Source organism: Bufo bufo, chromosome 3, assembly GCF_905171765.1.
Source record: "Bufo bufo chromosome 3, aBufBuf1.1, whole genome shotgun sequence".
NCBI classification, from domain to species: Eukaryota; Metazoa; Chordata; class Amphibia; order Anura; family Bufonidae; genus Bufo; species Bufo bufo.
Window position 1 is genome coordinate 423,278,973 of NC_053391.1, and position 24,830 is coordinate 423,303,802.

General features: G+C 40.9%; 1 protein-coding gene across 22 annotated transcripts in view; it reads right to left on the reverse strand.

Annotated features, from left to right (window-relative positions):
* LOC120995626 (ABI family member 3 binding protein) overlaps positions 1-24,830 on the reverse strand; it is a 409,717-nt gene that overhangs the window by 98,455 nt on the left and 286,432 nt on the right. For 12 of the 22 annotated variants that reach the window (XM_040424962.1, XM_040424958.1, XM_040424957.1 and 9 more), the window contains 16 exons: positions 24,064-24,138; positions 23,606-23,677; positions 22,914-22,988; positions 22,279-22,341; positions 21,004-21,078; positions 20,289-20,360; positions 19,211-19,285; positions 11,490-11,558; positions 11,311-11,385; positions 10,150-10,212; positions 9,071-9,142; positions 5,058-5,111; positions 4,734-4,802; positions 1,182-1,253; positions 1,020-1,100; positions 418-486 (listed from right to left, as the gene is read on the reverse strand). In XM_040424962.1, the coding sequence (XP_040280896.1) occupies positions 418-486; positions 1,020-1,100; positions 1,182-1,253; positions 4,734-4,802; positions 5,058-5,111; positions 9,071-9,142; positions 10,150-10,212; positions 11,311-11,385; positions 11,490-11,558; positions 19,211-19,285; positions 20,289-20,360; positions 21,004-21,078; positions 22,279-22,341; positions 22,914-22,988; positions 23,606-23,677; positions 24,064-24,138 (1,131 nt within the window). The remainder of the gene's footprint in view (positions 1-417; positions 487-1,019; positions 1,101-1,181; positions 1,254-4,733; positions 4,803-5,057; positions 5,112-9,070; positions 9,143-10,149; positions 10,213-11,310; positions 11,386-11,489; positions 11,559-19,210; positions 19,286-20,288; positions 20,361-21,003; positions 21,079-22,278; positions 22,342-22,913; positions 22,989-23,605; positions 23,678-24,063; positions 24,139-24,830) is intronic. The other 10 variants (XM_040424949.1, XM_040424947.1, XM_040424946.1 and 7 more) reach the window with 10 other exon arrangements.

The following is a 24,830-nucleotide window of genomic DNA, read 5'->3' on the forward strand; positions in this document are numbered from 1 at the left end:
TGCACCTGATTGGCCCCCATAGCAAGTGCTATGGCTATAGTTACGTCCATGGCTACATAAAATATACTTGGATGTGGAAATAGGGATGATATTAAGTCCTCTACAAGAAATATTGGATCAGAGATCAGGATATTAAACTGGGTTTCCCACAAATGACATTTATACCATAACTACAGGAGAGGCGATAAATGTCTGAACACTGTGGTCTTCACTACTGAGACCCCCACAATCACTAGAATGGTGGTATCGCTCCTACATGCACAATCAATGTTATATGGAGCAGTGGTCGGGCATGTGCGCTGCTGCTCTATTTTATGGGACAGACAGAGAGGGTCAAGTACAGTTGTTTCTGCCAGTCCCATAGCAATATCGGGAATTTTTTTTATAAAAAACCGAATGAAATAATTTTGAAATTACCAGGCTTTGAGTGTAACTTTTTATTTGACCGAGTTGTTTTAGGAATGGGAGGTGGGGAGGTTTGTGTCTCTGGAATGCAAATAAAAGAACAGACGTTACACATTTTTCTCTGTAAAACAATATTAGCAATAAAAATACAATATGTGATTAGTTACTAGGAGAAAACAATGAATTATGACTATAATAAAGCACTGGAATAGGCAGGCTTTTTAAAATATTATCCTTAGAAAAAGCATTGTATGCAGTAGTATACAGACCTATAGCATTGGGAGCCAGCCGTTTACATATTTAAGCGATAGATTTACAGGTGGAGCAGAGTTTGTTGAGTTTAGGGTATTCTTTGAATAACATTCATAGTGTCCCATCAAACATGCTTCAGTTTAAGAAAGTCGTATCAAATACCATAATGGGCCATGGTAACATTTCCTGCAACAAACTGTACTCTATCTGTACATCTACAGAAATTAGAGAGTTGCAAGAAAAAGGCAAAAAAAATTAAAAAAGAAAAGAACGAGAGCTACGTGAAAATTTCAAAGCACTGTAGGTGTGTTTTTCAGTAATATAATAAACATGCCATGCTAACGTAAAGCAGGCAACGTTACCACTTGGAACTGTTGGATCCGCAAATATTTGGAGAGCAATGAGGTTAATGGGCATCCTTTTGGAGTGCACTGGTTTTACCACTGTGTAGAATACAACATATAAGTACAGGGAGATGTTGGAAGTATTTTTTTTTCTAAATGGAAGAGTTAATTTGAATTTACCAGTGGATGTTGTTGGACTTTCTGTAGTTCTGTTGAATTTAGGGGAACTATCTTGTTCTGTTTTATATGGCTCTAAAAAGATAAAGATTTATTTTAAGTTTTATTTTAAATTGCAGAATGCTTGTTTTTGTGATTTTGGCACCAGTGTTCTTCTGCAAATTTCAATTGCAAAAACAAATAAACAAAAAAAGAGAATAGAATCAGTTATAGCAAATTGATATCATGTTTACGGCTCATGTACATGGACTATGAACTGCAGCACATGCAGTCCCCACACTTCTAAGAGAAAATATCAATGTAATGAAGCACGTTACCATTCTTTTTCTTAGGGATTAAATCCTTACTTAAACTTCCAAGGGTTGCCATGTAAAACTTGAGACAAACAGTTGTACAGTATGGACCCATAGAATACTATGGGTGTCATATTATGGATACATTCCAATGTATGTGAGCTAGAGATGAGCGAACCAGACAAGATTTGCTTTGTATGAAGTTCTTTTCTTTTTTTATTCGGCTCGGACATGAATCAATTTGTCCCAAACCAACGAGAGAGAGAAAGAGCCTAACACAGAAATGTGTGTAAAGATATATATGCGTTTTATAAGGGGTACTCTTTTTCATTATGGAGAGCCCATGGTATACCAAGTATGCATGCGCAGTATTGTAGACCAGGCGATAACCCTACTATGCCAAGTAGCCGATTATGTGTGTGCGGTATTGTAGTCCAGGTGATGCGCTTGGTAGACCGAGTATGTGGTTCTCTTGTCCTTCTATAAAGAGAACTAGCTTGCATGTTTTGTTGAGATAGGTGTTAACTTTGTAGGATGGTGTAATTATCTTGTCTTACTTTCAGATGAAAGTTACTTTGGAGGTGTCTTTGTCGAGTTGATCCAAAATGGTAAAATAAAGTTGCTGAAGGTGTTGCTATACTTATGATTCATAGTCAGGTAAATAGGAAGGAGCCATCCCATTGAAGTGAGCCAGCAGGAGCAATAAATGTAGCATACTAGAAAAATAGCTAAGCCAGCCTCACATCTGCCACTAGTTCTTTCAGGACAAAAGCCCTTGATCAGAGAAAGGCAGATGAAAACAACATTTCTAGTTGCAAGGCCTTAGGGGGCACCTCTGGGTGGGTACTATTTCTATTATTTACATGACATTGATATACGTGACGCTTATTGTAGGCTGCCCAAAACTAATCACAAAAATTTTTGGTTTGACTGAATCTGGACTTTTTGAGAAGTTTGGACTGAATTTCGAACCAGTTTGCTGATCCTTAATGTGAGCCTATGATAGCTTTGGTTTGCTACAAATACTTTTCACTTTTCAGTAGAGGACATGTGAAAGCTCTTGAAAACTTATTTATATTAGTCAGTATTTTGTATTAGTATGTGAATGAGAAACCGAGACTGGAACCTACACAGAGAAAATGCACAAGAGAAACATTTGCACCTCTTCTGTATTTTGGAATCACACATAGTTTTGGGTTTAAATAACTGATGCAAAATACTGTCATGTGAAACTGACCCAAGAGACAGAACGCAAAATAAGTTTAGAAAAGCGACATTTGGAAGTAATTAAGTATCTGTGTGAAATCACTGACATTTGACTCTAATGAAAGCTCTGTTGGTCAATGGATACAATAATTATTGTGATGTTTTTGATTGGATTATCCAAAATATTCTTGAATAGTTTAACAATTTAAATGTATGCCAATGTAAAACCAACTTATGTGATAATGCTAGAATTACTTTAGATACAAGATCACAATTTTCTCATGCATACTTCCATTAGCCACTACTTTGATATTTAAATATCCCAGCTGAAAGGTTCATTGTGGACATACTGCAGTAAATCCTTTCCATCTTCTATTACAGTATTTGCTTATATAGAAATGGTCTATATTTTTTGCATTGCTTTGTTCATTTCCCAGTTATTTGGTTAGCTACATCATCAGTACATCAGATGCAACACAGAGGTCTGCCTTTTAAACCAAACTGTACATGGTAAGCCCAAGCGACAAGACGATCAGAAAATACTTATCACCCACTGAAAAAGCTGGATGTCATATACAAAAATAAAGTGTACTGAGAAAATTAATTGATGTGATGAGCAACAAGGCTAATCTTTTTTGAGTTTGATATTTGATGCTCACTGAAGCCAGAATAGAAACATTTTTAGATGTTGAGCTGTCAATAAATATAGTTGTCTGAAGGCAAAAAAGCACAGAAACCTTGAAATAGAAATTAAAGCCACAAAAAATCCTTGAAATGAAAACCAAAACAATAAAACCTTCAGCAAAATAAAAAAATAATATATATATATATATATATACAGTACAGACCAAAAGTTTGGACACACCTTCTCACTCAAAGAGTTTTCTTTATTTTCATGACTATGAAAATTGTAGAGTCACACTGAAGGCATCAAAACTATGAATTAACACATGTGGAATTATATACATAACAAACAAGTGTGAAACAACTGAAAATATGTCATATTCTAGGTTCTTCAAAGTAGCCACCTTTTGCTTTGATTACTGATTTGCACACTCTTGGCATTCTCTTGATGAGCTTCAAGAGGTAGTCCCCTGAAATGGCTTTCACTTCACAGGTGTGCCCTGTCAGGTTTAATAAGTGGGATTTCTTGCCTTATAAATGGGGTTGGGACCATCAGTTGCGTTGAGGAGAAGTCAGGTGGATACACAGCTGATAGTCCTACTGAATAGACTGTTAGAATTTGTATTATGGCTAGAAAAAAACAGCTAAGTAAAGAAAAACGAGTGGCCATCATTACTTTAAGAAATGAAGGTCAGTCAGTCAGCCGAAAAATTGGGAAAACTTTGAAAGTAAGGGCTATTTGACCATGAAGGAGAGTGATGGGGTGCTGCGCCAGATGACCTGGCCTCCACATTCACCGGACCTGAACCCAATCGAGATGGTTTGGGGTGAGCTGGACCGCAGAGTGAAGGCAAAAGGGCCAACAAGTGCTAAGCATCTCTGGGAACTCCTTCAATACTGTTGGAAGACCATTTCAGGGGACTACCTCTTGAAGCTCATCAAGAGAATGCCAAGAGTGTGCAAAGCAGTAATCAAAGCAAAAGGTGGCTACTTTGAAGAACCTAGAATATGACATATTTTCAGTTGTTTCACACTTGTTTGTTATGTATATAATTCCACATGTGTTAATTCATAGTTTTGATGCCTTCATAGTCATGAAAATAAAGAAAACTCTTTGAATGAGAAGGTGTGTCCAAACTTTTGGTCTGTACTGTATATATATATATATATATATATATATATATATATATGTACTGTATATGTTTACAGAGAGAAATCTTGGTATGTGCAAAAATGTCAACTCCTAAATCGCCATTTTGAAGAATATGTGATGTTTTAGGATCTGAATGGAATAAAACAGTGTTACAGTATTAGCACTACAATACTTTCCTTCATTAGATAGACACTACTGGTTTGTATGATATATGTAACAATCTACTGAAAAGAAAACATTAGTGGAAGGTTTTTAAAGAAAAACATAAATTATTATTACCAACTGGTAAGGATGGACTTTGTGATGTTTGGGTCTTTTTAGTAATACGTTTTGGGGTTTCTGTTGGAACTGGAAATAAAAAAGAAGAGCTTGACTTCACTGAGACTATATATGTTATTCCTACGTCCAATGAGATAAGCAGCATTGATCCAAACGTAAAGCATATTATTCAAGAACCTGGCATAAGCAAGAAAACAATCTGCAAAATCTGTGAAAAGAAAAGATATGCAAGCCTCTTTCATCAGGAAGTATATCAGCCTAGAAAAGAACATGCAACATGGTTGAAATTCAAGGAGGAAAATGCTATGGCAGAGGATTATTTACCCAAGGCGATGGTTGTTTCTTCAATAAACATGGTGGGATTTATGTCCTTTAACACTGAACGGAATATAGTATTAGTTATGTTATCACAATTATGATGGCTGTATTAGATGGATAAAGACTTCTACTGGTAAATATCCTAAACTATATAACATATATACTGTAAAATAAAAGGTGCATGTATCACTTCCTGTAGCTTTCCATCATCTACTCCATTAAAAGTTGGGAAACCAAAGAGACCATTTGTTGCAATGAAACGCTCACAGAATGTGGAATAATAATTTACAGTCATCATCACAGTTATCAACAGGTGTCTTACTGCTAAACATGTCTGATCATCAAGGCCCAAATGTCTCCGGTATTAAGAGTTGATTGTGGTTAGAAGATGACGACTGGCATCCTTTCTAAGACTGTATAGAGAATTTGTCTTTCTACACTCACAAGTTACAAGGGAATGGTGAGTAGGCTAAAAGAAAAGTTTCTGTATATCTGGAACATTTTTGACATTAGATGTGTCAATGCAAGATTGCAATAGGAGAAGAGAAAAAAGAGGTTGAGTGATTCTACCAGGGTTATTAGCCCTGGAGAAAAGGCGCCAGAGGGATGGAGAAGATGCTGGTGTAGATAAAGAAAAATAAAATAGCACCACCGTCTACGTGAGGTTCAGTAACTATTTAGGGAAGGCAGCACAAGTGTTATAGGGAAGTGAAAAAATATTTTTCAATCCCAATAGACAAATACCAGTAATGGATGAAACTAGTCTGGTGGTTCCAAACCAACTGAGTGGATCCAACCGGACGTGATTCAAAGAAAGAGAACACTATAGTAGGCGCCACTCCCAAGAGTATGGAGGAGATAGGTGTGGTAAGTAATACCCCCTTATACCAGATAATGATGATAATACAGAATAATCTCCTAAGAGGAGGTTGGTAATTCTGAAAGTTAAAGTACTCACTTCACAGTCACAGGATAAAGCTCAAGACACCCGTGACTAACTGCCCCCCTAGCCAGGATCATATTTTCTACTGAAATAAACTGCATTTGATCAGAAGCCTTGTCGTTGGCTGCCATCAATTGACACTATCTGATATGCGATCCTGGCTAGGGGGGCAGTTAGTCACGGGTCTCAATGCAAGATTGCCAGGATTAGCCTATAGCCAATCAGAACATTATGACTTTAGGACAGGCTGTCAGACACTATTAAGGTGCATTTACACTGCGGCGACTAGTAGACAATTATTGGTAAGGAAGCGTTCCTTCCTGACAATTGCCTCCTCATCACAGGAGATGAAGTGCTGCATTTATATGTAACAATCACCTCCACTGTATGAGGAATAGTGATGGCTACTGCTATCGTTCTTCCTCATACAAATTTATTGGGGGAAATAAAATAAAAACTGGTGTAAAGTAGAACGTGGCAACCAATCAGATTCCACCTTTCATTTTCCAAGGGGCTCTGAAAAATGAAAGGTGGAATCTGATTGGTTACTATGGACAACTAAGCTGGTTTTTCTTTACTCCAGTTTTGAGAAATCTCCCTCAGCGTTTCCCATGTACTCTTGCTCACGATAATCTGCCTGTTTAAAGGTGCTGCAAAGCATCCGATGAACGAGCAAAACACTAGTTCATTGGGTGAACTGGACTTTCATGCAGACACCTCAATCATCGTTGCCGGGCAGCAGATTGTGCTGTGTAAACAGCAATCTGCTGCCTGGGAATGATGATTGAGGTGTCTGCATGAAAGATTATTCATCAGATGCTCTGCAGCACCTTTAAACGGGCAGATTATTGTGAGCAAGAGTACAGTCGTGGCCAAAAGTTTTGAGAAATATTAGTTTTCACAAAGTTTGCTGCTAAACTGCTTTTAGATCTTTGTTTCAGTTGTTTCTGTGATGTCGTGAAATATAATTACACGCACTTCATACGTTTCAAAGGCTTTTATCGACAATTACATGACATTTATGCAAAGAGTCAGTATTTGCAGTGTTGGCCCTTCTTTTTCAGGACCTCTGCAATTCGACTAGGCATGCTCTCAATCAACTTCTGGGCCAATTCCTGACTGATAGCAACCCATTCTTTCATAATCACTTCTTGGAGTTTGTCAGAATTAGTGGGTTTTTGTTTGTCCACCCGCCTCTTGAGGATTGACCACAAGTTCTCAATAGGATTAAGATCTGGGGAGTTTCCAGGCCATGGACCCAAAATGTCAACGTTTTGGTCCCCGAGCCACTTAGTTATCACTTTTGCCTTATGGCACGGTGCTCCATCGTGCTGGAAAATGCATTGTTCTTCACCAAACTGTTGTTGGATTGTTGGAAGAAGTTGCTGTTGGAGGGTGTTTTGGTACCATTCTTTATTCATGGCTGTGTTTTTGGGCAAAATTGTGAATGAGCCCACTCTCTTGGATGAGAAGCAACCCCACACATGAATGGTCTCAGGATGCTTTACTGTTGGCATGACACAGGACTGATGGTAGCGCTCACCTTTTCTTCTCCGGACAAGCCTTTTTCCAGATGCCCCAAACAATCGGAAAGAGGCTTCATTGGAGAATATGACTTTGCCCCAGTCCTCAGCAGTCCATTCACCATACTTTCTGCAGAAGATCAATCTGTCCCTGATGTTTTTTTTTTGGAGAGAAGTGGCTTCTTTGCTGCCCTTCTTGACACCAGGCCATCTTCCAAAAGTCTTCGCCTCACTGTGCGTGCAGATGCGCTCACACCTGCCTGCTGCCATTCCTGAACAAGCTCTGCACTGGTGGCACTCCGATCCCACAGCTGAATCCTCTTTAGGAGACGATCCCGGTCGCTTGCTGGACTTTCTTGGACGCCCTGAAGCCTTCTTAACAAGAATTGAACCTCTTTCCTTGAAGTTCTTGATGATCCCATAAATTGTTGATTGAGGTGCAATCTTAGTAGCCACAATATCCTTGCCTGTGAAGCCATTTTTATGCAACGCAATGATGGGTGCCTGCGTTTCTTTGCAGGTCACCATGGTTAACAATGGAAGAACAATGATTTCAAGCATCACCCTCCTTTTAACATGTCAAGTCTGCCATTTTAACCCAATCAGCCTGACATAATGATCTCCAGCCTTGTGCTCGTCAACATTCTCACCTGAGTTAACAAGACGATTACTGAAATGATCTCAGCAGGTCCTTTAATGACAGCAATGAAATGCAGTGGAAAGTTTTTTTTGGGATTAAGTTAATTTTCATGGCAAAGAAGGACTATGAAATTCATCTGATCACTCTTCATAACATTCTGGAGTATATGCAAATTGCTATTATAAAACCTTATGCAGCAACTTTTCCAATTTCCAATATTTATGTAATTCTCAAAACTTTTGGCCACGACTGTACATGGGAAAATTCTTCCTGTAAATGTGCCTTTAGAGTACAGTCTCCTTTAGAAAACAGGTGTTTTGGCAAGCCCCCCCTTTCTACAAAGGGAAGATGACTAACCTGCTCTACCAGCGGCAGCTCCCCACTCCTTCTCCTGCAGGCCTATAATGCTCTGCTGGGCTCCATTGATGTCAACATCTGGTTTGACATTGCCAAAGCTAATCACAGACTGCAGCGGTTTCCGGCTCACCTTGCATCATGACAAATGGTCACAGATGGTCGGCCTGTGATTGGCTGCGGTGATGTCAAACTGAAAGTTGACATCAATGAAGCCCAGTGGAGCATCACAGGACTGCAGGAGAAGGAGCGGGTAAGTCATCTTCCCTTTGCAGGCCCGGCAGAATGCTTGCCCACAACCCCTTTAAGTTAGTATAAGGGTATGCAAATAATTGACATAATTTTCCCCTGCAGCATTGACACGTGGTATACAGTCATATGATGCAGACTTCCACAATAAGATATCTTTAACTCATGCACATGTAGCGGCATGCATTATTTGCACAGCCATGTCTACTAATTACATAAAGAAAGACGGTGAGAGTCTCACTTTAAGCAATGCATTTCAAAGCAGAAAATAATTACGGTATATGCTGCATACCAAATGAATAGATATTACCCTGTGTTGACTCTGTCCATTGTGATGTTGTGGGAGCATTAGTTGTTAAAGGTCTGGATGTTGTCTTACGTACTAAAGTTAGAAAACAAAATCTGATTGTTTCTATGGCATGTTTCTATGTGCAAAAAAATGTATTCACTCACACATATGATTGGCTGGCAGAGACTGGCATCTACCAATATCTACCTTCTGAATTCTTCCTTACATTCTTTGAAGCAAGCCAGTAGATACATTATAGGCCATTTGTAGAAGCCACACATTACTGACGTCTTGCTTTGCACTCCTCTCACCTGTACTCTGCATATAAAATATTTAAAGGGGTTCTTTGGGATTTTTATAATTATGGCCTATCCTTGGGATATGTCATCAATTTGAGATTGGTGGAGGCTGGACTCCCAACACCCCTGTCGATCAGCTGTTTGAGGAAGCCACATTGCTCACTGGAGCCTTAGTGAACACTGCGGTTTTCTCATATCTTACCAACCACAATGCGTTCATCGGATAGCGGCTGTGCTCGGTATTGCAGCTCAGCTTTTTTCACTTGAATGGGAGTGAGCTGCATCTACGCCATATGACCAATTATTGTGACATTACATGACCTAGGGAGAGGTCTAAGCGCACATGGAGTGCAGCGACCTCTTCATACAGCTGATCGAAGGAGTCAGACCCCCGGCGATGTCCGATTGATGACCCACCAATACCAAAATCCTGGATAACCCCTTTAATATTAAGAGCTCTCTGCTCCCTTTGGCAATTGGACTAGGAAAGCCAGAGGAACTTGTAATAATGCGGTTAAGACAAACACATACTTCATGTTCTACTGTTTTCAACCCTGGTGACCTTCTCACATAATACACATTTAGGTAGTCAAAGCATGTGATAAATAGGAGAAAAAAAATGAATGCATGAATCATATTTATGATAACAGCAGATGATAGAGCCAGGCGCCAGCATAAGATATCAACAGCAGCTCATTAGGCATATTGTCAACCTGTCAGCATATTGCTGGCTGTACTTTTTGTTCTGATATGTATCAGTACTGGATGATTGCATGCACTTTATAAAAAAATTGATTTTACCAGTTGTGATCTTTGGCTTGGAAGTTGACGAAAACTTCTGAACAACTGTTTTATCATGGGAAGCTGCAATAAAGACCACCTTGTGTTTAACTAGGGCAAGATACTGCAAAGTTCAAAGTAACAACTGAATCCGGAAATTATTTCAGTGAGGAATTAGGAGGTTGGTACTATTCACTAGTGAGCTAAAATACGAAACTCGCTAGTTATGCTTTATCACAAGCTACTGTATGTGGGACAAATCTGCAAGTTCCACTTTTACCTACATTATGGTGACTAGATTATATCAGGGTTTAGTTACCAAAGAGGAGCAATTCTAAGGCGTAGCAAAAATTAAAGGAAACATGTCACCATGAAATGCAGTGCAATCTGCAGGTAGCATGTTATGGAGCAGGAGGAGCTGAGCAGATTTATGTTTAATTTTGTTGGAAAACATTCAGTAAAACTTGTAATTTATACATTTAAATCTCTGCTCTTTCTGAGCTCAGTTGTACATGGCGGACATCTTATCAGTGATTGATAGCATTCTGTGTAAAGAACTCTTTACATGGACTAACAGAGCAGGCAATTATTGGGAATTAAACATTTGTTCCTGATAATTACCTAGTTGTTAGAGGAGGTAAGATCTGCCTTTACAGGCAGCAATAATCTCCTTCATATGGGGACTGGAGATTGCTGATCCCCATAGGGAATCGTTGTTTCTGTTGCTCAGAAACGATGATTTAGGTGCAGCAATCATCATGGCTCTTAAACATAAAAAGAGTAAAAGTTTAAATGAAAAAATTCCAAGTTTCATTGACTCTTTTCCCAAAAAACTATATATTAATCTGCTCAGCTTCCCCGGCTCTGTACCCTCAGATTTCATAGCATTTTATGGTGACAGGTTCCCTTTAAAAAATCCCCTACCTCCAAAGGTTGTATTACCCCATCATCATGATAATTGATATATTAAGGGTTATTTATATTATTTTAGACTGTAGGTAAACCCATAATTTTAGGATGTAAAGAAAGATGTTTTATTGGAAAAGTAAAAGTAAACGCTACTCAGCTACTTTTATCTATACAAAGGCACTAACATGTGGAATTGTCAATTATTTCCTTTTCAAAGACATAAAAAGACCTTGGATCTATGAAAGAGGGTCCACTATTTCCTTGAATGATTACCTAAAGTATATGTTTCTGGTTCATACGTATGTGGTGCTTCAGTTGTTTTTATTTCAGAATCTGGCTCTGTGCTGTCTGAGGTCAAATTAAAAGAAAGAAAAATGGAGGCTGTTAGAGGAGAAAAGAATTGTAATAGAGAAATTAAATCTATTGCCCATTAAAAGAGGTAATGATTTTACCAGCTTCACCGTTTGGTGCTTCAGTACTAGGGAAAGGTTTTGGGTGAAATGATGCAGTTTCATTTGGAACTGGAAGAAAGAGTACAATCCACATTCAACTTCCAGGCGGTTGGATTAAAGATGGAATTAATTTATGAGTTATAAAAGAGCAAAGGTGACTCGGAACCATGATATAAATCATCCTGTGGAAGAAAAGTCATGTGGCAGTCTCCTGATCCGCAAAAAACATATGTTAGATATGTACACTGACAAAATGCGATTAAAATCATGTTTGCATACATAGAAATTCTTAAAAAAATAACATATATATATAAATAATTCTTCACATTGAAAAAAATCAAATATAAGGAAATAATGCAAGAAATGAAAGTCACAATCAATCTTAAATTTACATCTCTGATTTCTCAAAAAGGACAGCAGCTCTGAGAAGTGTCCATATAATTACAGTACTGTTCAAGTACATTAAACCTTCAATACAATATTTACTGGAGACCAACAAAGACTTCTACAATTGCAGAGCCCTTGCAGGGCCCAATATAAAATCTGTACTAGAGCCCCCACTTATCATGTACTATGCATGTCTTGTAGTGTGCACAAAGGCCTGGGGGCAACTGCTGCTCCGGTACCCCCTGTAGCTACAGTCCTAAATGACAATCATTTGATCATTTGCAGAATAAAATAGGATCAGGTTTGCAGTACATATGTTTATACAGTAAATTGGAGTTTTTGAAATATATATTCAGTGGCGGTCTTCACCACCGTGCAATTGTGTGGGCACCAGAAATCAGAGGGCCTTCTGCTGCAGAGTGGCTTTAATCATAGGGAGAATGGTGCATCTGCACTGGGCACCCTGGCAGTGCCACTACTTTCAACGGCATTCGCAATCTCAGTTGAATCCCTGCTGCACCATTCACCCTGCGACCAGTATTTTTACACTTGCAGACGCAACCATGTATTGTCATCGCACCTGCTGTGCCTAGCCATCAAACAGGAGCAGATCTGCACTATTCTTCATGGTAGTGAGGGCTAGGTGAGTACTCATTTTGGAGACATTAAAGGAGCACCATATTGTGTGAATGTCTTTGATTAGGGCCCCTAGCAATAACTTTGTTTGGGCCCCGGAAACAATAAATTAGTGTTGGGCGAGCATGCTCGGCCGAACACTAATTTTACTTGAGCCGAATACCCAGTGTGCTCGAGTCTCCTCCCCGCAGCCAATAAACGTGCAGATAAGTACTGCCATTCACTGTAATGCCATAGCCATGTTGGCTACTGGCATTACAGTGATTGGCAGGCTGGAATGCATCATCGGGTGCTATATAGCATCCAATGAGATGTGTTCGGCTCAGTCTTAGTCAGGGAGAGCTGGAGAGCAGAAGGGAGAGATAGTGTAGGGAGTGAAATAGGAATGTTTTAGCTTTTATACTTGTTATAGACCAAAAAGTCCTTTTAAGGACTATTGTTGCGTGTGGCAGCAATATATATTTTTAGCGCAACCTACGCTAAATAGCTTGCAATTGTTTGGCCGCATTATCTGCGCTACATCTCCTGTGTAACGTGTGCACAGCCTTAAAATATCTGTGACATCCAGTGTACTTTTTCCGTAGACGGTGTCTGCTGCGGACAGTTACTTTACCTGCGCTACATCTCCTGTGTAACGTTTGCGTATCTGAAATATCAGTGACAGTCAGTCAAATTTTTTTGCTGCTGGTGGCAGAGACATTACCTGCGCTACATATCCTGTATAATGTTTGCCCATCCTAAATATCAGTGACATTCATTCAGTGTTATTTTTTTTTAGGTGGTAGTGACAGCGACATTACTTGTGCTATACCTTCTGTATAGCGTTTGTGCAACCTAAATATCAGTGACATTAATTCAGTGTAATTTTTTTTAGGTGGTAGTGACAGCGACATTACTTGCGCTATACCTCCTGTATAACGTGTGCGCATCCTAAATATCAGTGACATTCGTTCAGTGTAATTTTTTATTAGGCGGTGGTGACAGCGACATTACTTGCGCTATACCTTCTGTATAACGTTTGTGCAACCTAAATATCAGTGACATTAATTCAGTGTAATTTTTTTTAGGTGGTAGTGACAGCGACATTACTTGCGCTATACCTCCTGTATAACGTGTGCGCATCCTAAATATCAGTGACATTCGTTCAGTGTCATTTTTTATTAGTCGTGGTGACAGTGACATTACTTGCGTTATACCTCCTGTTTAACATGGGCACATCCGAAAAATATCTGACATTCTGTGTACTTTATTTGCGCATACACTTACAGAAACCGGCGCTACTGTACGTGTGACATACTTGCAAGCATATAGACCATTTAATATGTTCAAGGCGAGCAGTAAGGGACGGGGAAGTGGCCGTGCTGCATATGGTGCACACAGAGGCCGTGGCCCTGGGAGCGGTGAAACTGTGCCTGCTGCCAGAGCACAAGAAACACACTCATCCACGATACCTAGCTTCATGTTCCAGTTTGCAGGGCGGCGCAGGACACCACTCTCGAAGTTAGAACAGTGCGACCAGGTGGTCGGTTGGATTGCAGCAGATAATGCTTCCAGTCCGTTAAGCACCACCCTGTTTTCCACAAAGTCCAGTCTCAGTAGCCAAGAGTCTGGTCAACAGAATCCTCACCCTGATACTCCTTCTACCCAAAATGGAGAGTCTTGGCAAACAAGTGATCCCACACTCAGATATTCTGAGGAGCTGTTTTCATCGCCATTCCTTAATTTGGGCATCTCGCCAAGCCCACTTGAAGAGGGACATGAGCAGATTTTGTGCCCTGAATCCAAAACTCTGGAGCATCCAGAGTCAGAAGAAGATGACGCAACCTGTGCCATACCAAAATGAGCAGGGGCGTGAACACTAGCAACCTCACCACCACCAGCATGATCCGCCACATGGCATCAAAGCACCCTAATAGGTGGGCCGAACGCCTGGGTCCACAATCAGTGTCTGCGGGTCACACCACTGCCTCCTCTTCCCCTGTGTTATGTGCTGGCCAATCCCCTGTCCAAGACACAGGCCCGGATGCCTCCCTCCATGCACCTGGACTTCCGCAAGCACCATCAGCTAGCACATCCACTTCTGTGTCCCAACGCAGCGTACAGATGTCTATAGCCCAGGCCTTTGAATGAAAGCGCAAATACCCAGCCATCCACCCACAGACTAAGTTGTGTCTCTCGCCACTCAACCTAGAACCAGGCATGGTTGTGTCTGATAATGGCCGTAACTTGGTGGCGGCTTTGGAGCTCGGCAAGCTCACACACATACCATGCTTAGCCCACGTATTCAACCTAGTGGTTCAGCAGTTTCTCAAAACCTACCCCAATTTGCCTGAGCTATTAGTGAAGGTGCGCCGCGTGTGTGCCCCTTTTCCGCAAGTTTCCGACAGCTTCAGCTTGCAATTGCCAGCTCACCCACTGTTGTGCGACATGAGCACGCGCTGGAACTCCACGTTCCACATGTTGGCCAGGCCTTGTGAGCAGCAGAGGGCAGTAGTGGAGTACCAGCTGCAACATGGTCGTCGCCTTTCCAGTCAGCTTCCGCTCTTCACGAGCGACGAGTGGGCATTCATGTCTGACCTCTGTGAGGTTTTACACAACTTTGAGGAGTCAACACAGATGGTGAGCGGCGATAACGCTATTATCAGCGTAACCATCCCACTTCTGTGTCAACTCAAACGCTCGCTGCTCACAATTAAGGTGGACGCTTTGCATGTGGAAGAGGTGGAAATGGGGGAAAACAGTACACAGGGTGATAGCCAGACCACCCTCAGTTCGTCTTCTCATCGCAAATTGGATGATGAGGAGGAGGAGCAGGAGGTGGTTGCCTTTGCTACAGAGGGTAGTACCCATGGAAGTTTTATTCCATCTGTTCAGCATGGATGGGTAAAAGAGGAGGAAGAAGATGAGGAGATAGAGAGTCATGCTCCTGATGAGGACAGCAAAGTCTTGTCTGTTGGGACTCTGGCACACATGGCTGACTTTATGTTAGGCTGCCTTTCCTGTGACCCTCGCGTTGTACGCATTTTGGCCAACACCGATTACTGGTTATTCACCCTTCTCGACCCCCCCTACAAAGAGAACTTCTGATCTCTCATTCTTGTGGTGGAGAGGACTAGCAAAATGGTGCAATACCAGAAGGTCCTTGTGGAAAAATTGCTCCAAAAATTTCCATCTGACAACGTAGGCTGCAGAGTACATAGTTCCTTGGCCAACTGAGGAGGGGAGACAAGGGGAACACACAGCAGTTCCAACAGAGGCAGAGCAACACTCTCCAAAGCCTGGGACAGTTTCATGACACCCCGCTAGCACCCTCACCCTGATGCGTGGCCTAGTGTCACAAGGAGGAAAGGTTTTGGAAGATGGTGAAGGAGTACGTAGCAGACCGTGTCAGTGTCCTCAGTGATCTCTCTGTGCCTTACAACTATTGGGTATCCAAGCTGGACACGTGGCACGAACTGGCGCTCTACGCCTTGGAGGTGCTGGCCTGCCCCCCCGCCAGCATTTTGTCAGAGCATGTATTTAGTGCTGCTGGGGGCATAATAACTGATAAGCGCATCTGCCTGTGAACTAAAAATGCTGACCGGTTGACTCTTATATAAATGAAAAAGGCCTGGATTGCCCTTGACTTCTCTACTCCACCAGAGGAAAGCGGCTGAAAATAAAGGCACTCTAAATGTGGCTTTTATGGTGTATTGAATACACTGCATTCCCATGCCCCTTTCCACCACTAAAAAGGGTATATGGTTCAATCTCCCTTTTCTCCTCCTCCTCCCCCTCCATAATATCAACATGCTTATTAGGCTGCCCTTGCTCCTAAAACTTTAGAGGGTCAGCTCAGCAGCAGGCCCTCACCCATAATGATTTTGAGGGTCACCAGCAGGCCCTCAACCAAAATGTTTTAGAGGGTCACCAGCCGGCTCTCTCCCATAATGTTTTTGAGGGTCACCAGCAGGCCCTCAACCGTAATGTTTTAGATGGTCACCATCAGGCCCTCGTCCATAATGTTTTTGAGGGTCACCAGCAGGCCCTCAACCATAATGTTTTTGAGGGTCACCAGCAGACCCTCACCCATAATGTTTTAGAGGGTCACCAGCAGGCCCTCGCCCATAATGTTTTTGAGGGTCACCAGCAGCCCCTTGCCCATAATGTTTTAGAGGGTCAGATCAGCAGAAGGCACTCTGCCCTAATGTTTTAGACGGTCAGCTCAGCAGCAGACCCTCACCCCTAATGTTTTAGATGGTCAGCTCAGCAGCAGACCCTCACCTCTAATGTTTTAGATGGTCAGATAAGCAGCAGGCCCTTGCCCCTAATGATTTTAAGGGTCACCAGCAGGCCCTCAACCAAAATGTTTTAGAGGGTCACCAGCAGGCTCTCTCCCATAATGTTTTTGAGGGTCACCAGCAGGCCCTCAAACATAATGTTTTAGAGGGTCACCATCAGGCCCTCGCCCATAATGTTTTTGAGTGTCACCAGCAGGCCCTCAACCATAATTTTTTGAGGGTCACCAGCAGACCCTCACCCATAATGTTTTATAGGGACACCAGCAGGCCCTCGCCCATAATGTTTTTGAGGGTCACCAGCAGGCCCTTGCCCATAATGTTTTAGAGGGTCACCAGCAGGCCATTGTTCTTAATGTTTTAGAGGGTCACCAGCAGACCCTCGCCCCTAATGTTTTAGACGGTCAGATCAGCAGCAGGCCCTCCCCCTAATGTTTTTGAGGGTCAGATCAGCAGCAGGCACTCTCCCCTAATGTTTTAGAGGGTCAGCTCAGCAGCAGACCCTTACCCCTAATGTTTTAGATGGTCAGCTCAGCAGCAGACCCTCACCCCTAATGTTTTAGATAGTCAGATAAGCAGCAGGCACTCGCCCCTAATATTTTAGATGGTCAGATCAGCAGCAGGCACTCGCCCCTAATGTTTTTGAGGGTCAGATTAGCAGCAGGCACTCGCCCCTAATGTTTTAGATGGTCAGATCAGCAGCAGGCCCTAGCCCCTAATGTTTTAGAGGGTCAGCTCAGCAGCAGTCCCTCGCCCCTAATGTTTTAGAGGGTCAGATCAGCAGCAGACCCTCACCCCTAATGTTTAAGATGGTCACATCAGCAGCAGGCACTCGCCCCTAATGTTTTAGATGGTCAGATCAGCAGCAGGCACTCGCCCCTAATGTTTTAGAGGGTCAGCTCAGCAGCAGGCCCTTGTCCCTAATGTTTTAGATGGTCAGATCAGCAGGCCCTTGCTCCTAATGTTTTGGAGGGTCACCAGCAGGCCATCAATCATAATTTTTCAAGGGTGTGTATATGATGCCCTCCTTTATGTGTAATAAAGGGTGTATTGTAGTGCCGGTTCATTGTAATTTTTGGCAGCCCTTTTACTTAGTGCATAGGCTTTATGAGTGTAGGAGTCCCACTACCTAAACAATTTTACCACAATGTGAATGAGGCCCTCCTTTATGTGATATACAGGTTGTATCGGAGTGCCTCTTCCTTGTAATTTTTGGCAGCACTTGCACTTTATATACAAGTAAATATACAGGAAAGAATGTTTCCTAACAATTTTTCCTCTAAAATATATTTTATCTTTGGTTTTGTGCGTGTTATGGTCAGTCTGAAAAATTGGCGTACTACTCGGACAACATCGTTCCTAGCAGCGACCTAGGAGTCCAAGATGCCTCCAGACATCCTCCCCATGCTGTTCCCGATCCCAAACCATTTCAGTGGTGTTTCCATCAATTTCTGACCTTTTCCTGTTAACCAGACACCCTCCCCTCTTCAGAGCAGGGGGTGCCTGGTTTAATGCTCGGGTTCTCCCTATGACTTCCATTGTGCTTGGGTGCTGGGTAGAGCACCTGAGCATCCCGAGGTGTTCTACTCGAGCACCCGAGCACTTTGGTGATCGACCAACACTACAATAAATCACTGTACAATTTCATAGTGCATGTGCGCACATGGGTGCCACTGAATATAGGAAAAAAGTTAGGATCCTTGTGTTATCGCTAGAACATTCTAGAAACAATTTACTGATTAAGTATTTCCAAGCTAACTCAACCTCCTCTTTTTTAAATCCATTTTTACCCTCTCCATCCCCCATTTCCTTTTTTTTATTGCTGTGAGATCTTTTAATTCTGTTGTATGAATAGGCACGTCCTCAGTAAGATATTTATCTCAAAACCAACTGGAGATTATATGGTAAGACAACATGAGAAAGAAAGAGGAATGTTCTCTAACTCTTGAGATTGCTTATGTATTGAACTATTAGAGGGGTCCCTGTCCTTGTGATCGGTGGGGGGTCCTAACTATTAGTACTATTGTACTCGGCTAGCTCCAGAACTCCCATAGAAATGAATGGAGTAGCTGTGCACATGCCCAACTGGCTGCTCCATTCATTTTGGGTGGCTCCACAGAGTGCGAGTTGCCTGTTCTCGTGATCTGAAGGGGTTGTACCCACCCCTTCAGATCACGAGAACAGGCAACTCGCACTCTGTGGAGCCACCCAAAATGAATGGAGCAGCCAGTTGGGCATGTGCACAGCTACTCCATTCATTTCTATGGGAGTTCTGGAGCTAGCCGAGTACAATAGTACTAATAGTTATACCCTAGGGGATAACTTTACATAGCCAGAATACAAAGTGAGAAATAAAAAATGCTATAGACTGTATGCTCTAAACAACAGATCTTGTGAAAACTTATGGAAAAGGAATTATACCACTTATAGAATATGACGCTTCAGTCTTAACAATATTGAGCTGTGTTGCAGAAGTATGTCGACTTCCAGTGAATGCTGAAAGATAAATTCCAAAAAGGAACATTTTATCTACCCAATGAAATTCGTGCATGCTTGCAATTCTATAGAAAGTGAAATGCAAAAGTTAGAATCCTTTGAGGCAGATGGATTAAAGTAGAAACTTTCAAAATAACTTTCATGGATGCCTTAATACTTAGAGTCCTCAAGAACACGATGTTTTGTCATTTCCAGTTTTACACATGGAGTTTACATGCCATTTCAGATGTACTGTTATGCATTCACAGGACTCTTCTGCTGACCTCAAGAAACATTAACAAAACATTGATATAGCTGCCTCAAAGAATAATATGTGAAAGCAAAAGACTCAATATTTTTACTATATATAAGTATTCTTCTTAATGTACAATTATCTGCTCCAACACTGTTGGAACAGAATTGTAATTATGTGTCACAGAAGAATACCTAGTTTTTACAGACAGTGGCGGCCATACAGTGGATGCGGCGGGAAAGGAGTTGTGTGGCAGCAATTATGGACTGTCTGCTGAATTGGATGATTGACTGGACTAGTTCATAGATGGACGGCGTCTTGGATACGGTGATAAAGTTAACAGTATTATAGATGGATTTTATGTTGGAATCTAATTGACTGTACTATGTGATCTGCTTGTTTACTGCCAGGTCAATGAAGTATGTGCTGGATTCTGGGATAGACTGGACTGTATGCTGGAGAAGACACAGTATTGTGTGCTGAACTGTGGAATGGATGATATAGGTGCTGGACCGTGGGATGGATTGTGTAATGGACTGTGAACTGGATGTCTGGTATGTGTGATGGACTGTTGGACGGACTAAGATTTTACCTGGATAAGATGATTCAGTCTTTATACGCTGGATAGGGAGAAGCACTATATTAGGTGCTTGGCCGAATGCATTTAGGACAGATAGCATGCTTTTAAGCAGATAGATATGCTAAGGGCGTGTATGATGTCTAATGACAATAGAGCGCTACAAACAAAAAGCGCCCTAAGGCAAACATTACCCGTGGATGTTTTTGTATGAATATGGGTGGGCAGGGTACTTTGTCTGGCTGAGAAAACTTGGCTTGCAGTAGCTAGAGAAATATTGAAACAGCTCATTAATAGCATACATGTCTAATACATAAACACACAAACCTATTTTATACACTAATCACAACATATAAGCCAGTTGCTGCCATTTAATGCAAATTATACCACAATGTACGGCTGAAACATACTAAGCACATTAGAGAATACAGACTGTGCCCGATTTACATTTCAGGAGCCTGTAGGTACAATATGGCTTGTATCATATATTCCTCATCAATAAAAAAATGCAACAAAACAATTCCCCTTGCGCAAAATGAATATTCTATACATTTATATTATAACCAGACAGCCAGGCGAGACTGTTTAAAACTTTGGAAATGATAACTAGGAAGGTGTAACGATAGAATTACTAGTTAGTAGAATTTTATATATGGCCCAAAAACTAAATGAATAGCAAATAAAGCACTAAGAGATTGAAAAACACAAAGGTGGCCCGATGCTTTCATTGTAAGCTTGATCTCTCTGCATACTTGTCATTCAATGGTACTCGGCTATAAAGCAACAACAAATAATGCCATATGTGCCTAAAGAAGGTAAAAAGATGGTTTCAAACTCTTTTTAAGAATGCTGACTATAACCTAACATTTTATTTAGCTTTAAACTGTGAGAAGGTAAAGGGAACTATACCAGATACAGAAGGAGGTACTTCAGTACTAGTAATACTTTTAAATGCAGTCTGAATATGCTGACTTTCTGTGAATGCTGAAAGAAAAAATCCAAACACAAACAATTAATCTCCTTTTGAAATGATGGAGTGGGGCACATGCTCACGCTGGTAACAAGTATAATTAGCGTATTTGGCATCATTGAGGCGGATGTATCAAAGTAAGCAACTTTCACTAGTATTATCTTTCCTATTCTTCTGTCAAGAGCCAAAAAATAAAACCTCACCTGCAGAATCTCAAGTGTGCTTACATTCTAGTATTATGTGTTCGGTTTAAAGTACTTTAAAGGGGCTACAAAAATAGCTAATGAATAGGATGACCTCCACCGATCAGCTGTTTCAGGCTGCGGCGGCGCCGCAAGCTAACAGTGTATGGAGCTGGAGGCAGACAGCTCAACACATTGTGTAGTGGCCGTGCTGGGGTACTATGGCTCAGGTCTCATTCAAGTGAATAGGTGCTGAGCTTCAGTACGCTGGTGCCTTAAACTACAAAGTCAGGGGTGTAGTTAATGGGGCCTGGTGCAAGGGTTCAACTTGGGCCCATCCATCCCTCAGTGCTTTCTGGCCAGGCAAAAATTGAAACAGCAACCCCCCATGCCAAATTCATGACCTATTCCCTTCCCTCCAGCCAGAGGTATAACTTGACCTGCATGAACTTTCTATAATACTGGTGTTTTCTTATGCGGCACAAGGGGCCCCCTCAGGCCCAGTAGTGACTGCTACCTCTGCACCCCCTATAGCTATGCCCCTGTACACAATGTATTGGGAATTTTGATCAGTGAGGTTGCCAGGTGTTGGACACACACCGATCTGGTATTAGTGACCTATCCTGCTAAGATTTTTCCTGCTGACTTTATGTCGAGACTTTACAATTTATCATTATCATTGAGAACTTAGTTTGATATCTCTTCCTCAATGCTTCCAGTAGCACAATGTGTGGAGGCAAAAGAAGCAACAAAGTTGTCTATAGGTATTCCTCTCTAACAGTAGTTCGGTTTACTCTGATCTAAATAATATGATAAACCCAAGTCATAGAAGAATACCTACTTCAGAAAGATAGGGGCAGGCTGATTGGATGGCCATACAGTGACTGCTGCTGAAAAAAAGTTGCGTGGTAGCAAGTATGGATTGTGAGATGAACTGTATGCTGAATGGATTATGATATGGATTTGAGCCTATGAGAAGAAATATCCACTGTATGCCATGCCATTACAGCATTACAAGCTACCAAGTTTTACCCGTGGTTGTTTTTGGTTGCATATGAGAGGGAAGATTTCTTTGCATAATTTGAGTTATTTTATCTGGAAAATACCAATTAAAAAATACCATTTAATAGTATAACAGAATGCCTGCTAATACAAACTAATATAGAGAAAGCATATAAAATCAAGTTGATGTTATTCTAATGGAAAGTATCTTGAACACCTCACTTTTTGTAGTCCTTGCCCACTAAATAAAGGTCATAGCACTGAACCCTAGTGACCACATCAGAAAATGTGGAAGTAATAGAATGCAAAAAACATCATGCAAATCAGTAGAGAGCTATACAATAAACGAACACATAATGACATGGAAACTATTCAAAACGCATACAAGTCTTAACTAAACTAATGTAACTGAACAAGATTTATAATAAGCCATCAATACCAAGACTTTCTAAGAAATCACTAATTCTATTTATTTATTTTAATGTATAAATATTGTAAACAAAATAATTTGTGCAAAAATGTTATGCAAATCTAATCTACATAAAGTTTTGGTCCCTCAAAGTATATGTAGAACTGAACGTATTTATGGTATTAAAAAATCTTAAGAATGCCGACATATAAGCTAGCCCCAGCCTTTATAGTGTGATAAGCAAAGACAACTGTACCAGAAACAGAATGAGATACTTCAGTCCTAGCAATACTTTCATATGTAGTATGAATGTGCGGACCTCTTGTAAATGCTGAAAGGAAAATTCCAAATATTAATATTTAATCTCCTTTTGAAATGATGGAAAGGGGCACATGCTTGAGTTGGAATGCACAGAAAATTCTTATTGAAGGCACATGTATCAAAGCTATAGAGACTTTCAGAGATGTTTTTAATGCTCTGTTAAATTTTAAATACTAGAGTCTCATAATATTAAACCTCATCGGTTGGGGTTGGTTTTCAGTTCTATACATCCAGTCTAAATGACTCTTAGATTATCCTAATGACTTCACTCTAGGAACTTTGTTTGATATCTCTGCCTCAAAGCTTCCAGTAGCACAATGCGCGAAAGGGCAAAAGGAGCAACTACTCTTTCTTGTGACTCCTATGCTAATAGTCCCAGCCACAAGGAGATGAGATGAAACAAAGTACAATAATTGCATAGAAGAACACCTAGTTCAGAAAGGCATAGGCTGATTGGATCGCCATACAGTGAGTGCTGCTGACAAGTTGAGTGGTAGCTAGCGTGATTGTATGATGGATAGATTAGACTGTGGCTTAGATCTTGTGCCTTTAAGCAGAAACATATTCTATAAAAGGCATGATAGCTAACATCATTATGCAATGATTATATAGCGCTATAAGCGTTACCCATGATTGTATTTCTTTGAGTATGAGGGGGCCATGTTCTTTGTTTTGCTGGGAGATTTTGAGTTGCCATAGCTGAAGAAATATGAAACCTAGCTGATGAGTATTATAAAAGAAATGCAGTTTTATAAAATATCCTAGCACAAGCCAAGTAGAGGGAGTGACAGCCAATTATACATATACTGTACAAAATAGTACTCGAAATCTATACTTTAAATGAACACACAGCACCCTAGAAACTAATCAAACCTCTTAAGAATTCTACATATAGTAATGAAGCTAAACGGACAATGTTATAGCTGAAAAGACACTTGAACAAAACTAATATTTGTTTTAATTACTAAAATGTGCTCAAGTAAAAAAATCTATGTGCATATTGTTTCTTTAATGCAGTGAAATAGGGACAGCCAGTATATATTGAATTTAAGACACCCGAAATATTGTGAAATAGTAAAATATACCAGATACAGAAGGAGGTACTTCAGTCCTAGCAATACTTTCATATGTAGTATGAATATGCTGACCGCTTGTGATCGCTGAAAGAAAAGTTCCAAATATTAACATTTAACCTTTTACTTCAATGCTAGCTCGTACCACATGCTTGCGTGTGCAATTAATATACCATGCTTATTAGAATGTATTGAGACAGGTTTATCCAAGTAATAGAGATTTTCACAAATATTTGTTTTCTTTATGTGAAACAGTAAAATACTACAAACGGCACAACACATGTGACACCGCAAAAAAAAACTACCTTGAGTGCCGTTACACTGTACAGTTTTACATGGCCTAAAGGAATGCAAATGGGCTCTCTGGAAACGTTTAAAAATGACCACAGGCAATCTGTTCTAGATTGTGAGCAGCACTGGTTGCCTCCACGTGCAGAGCTGCCTAAGGTGGTGAGAGGTGGGACCTCACTACACTGCAATAGATGGTATTCGATCCTGCCTATGATATGCCATCATGGTTGAGCAGCCTGACATGAACGCTTGCCAATATGTAGCATATGCAAGTGTTAGAGCATAGTGAGGCAAAGACATCTCTGCAAGTGAAGGCAACCAGTCCTGCTCACATTTTAGGACAAGATGCTTGTGACCATTTTAAATATATTCTGAAGAACCACTATAAGAACCTTCAATGATTTATTGCTTAAGCAGCTTGATTTGATATCGCTGCCTCAAAGCTTCCAGAAGCACAATATATGGAAACAAAATAAGCAATGTGTCTT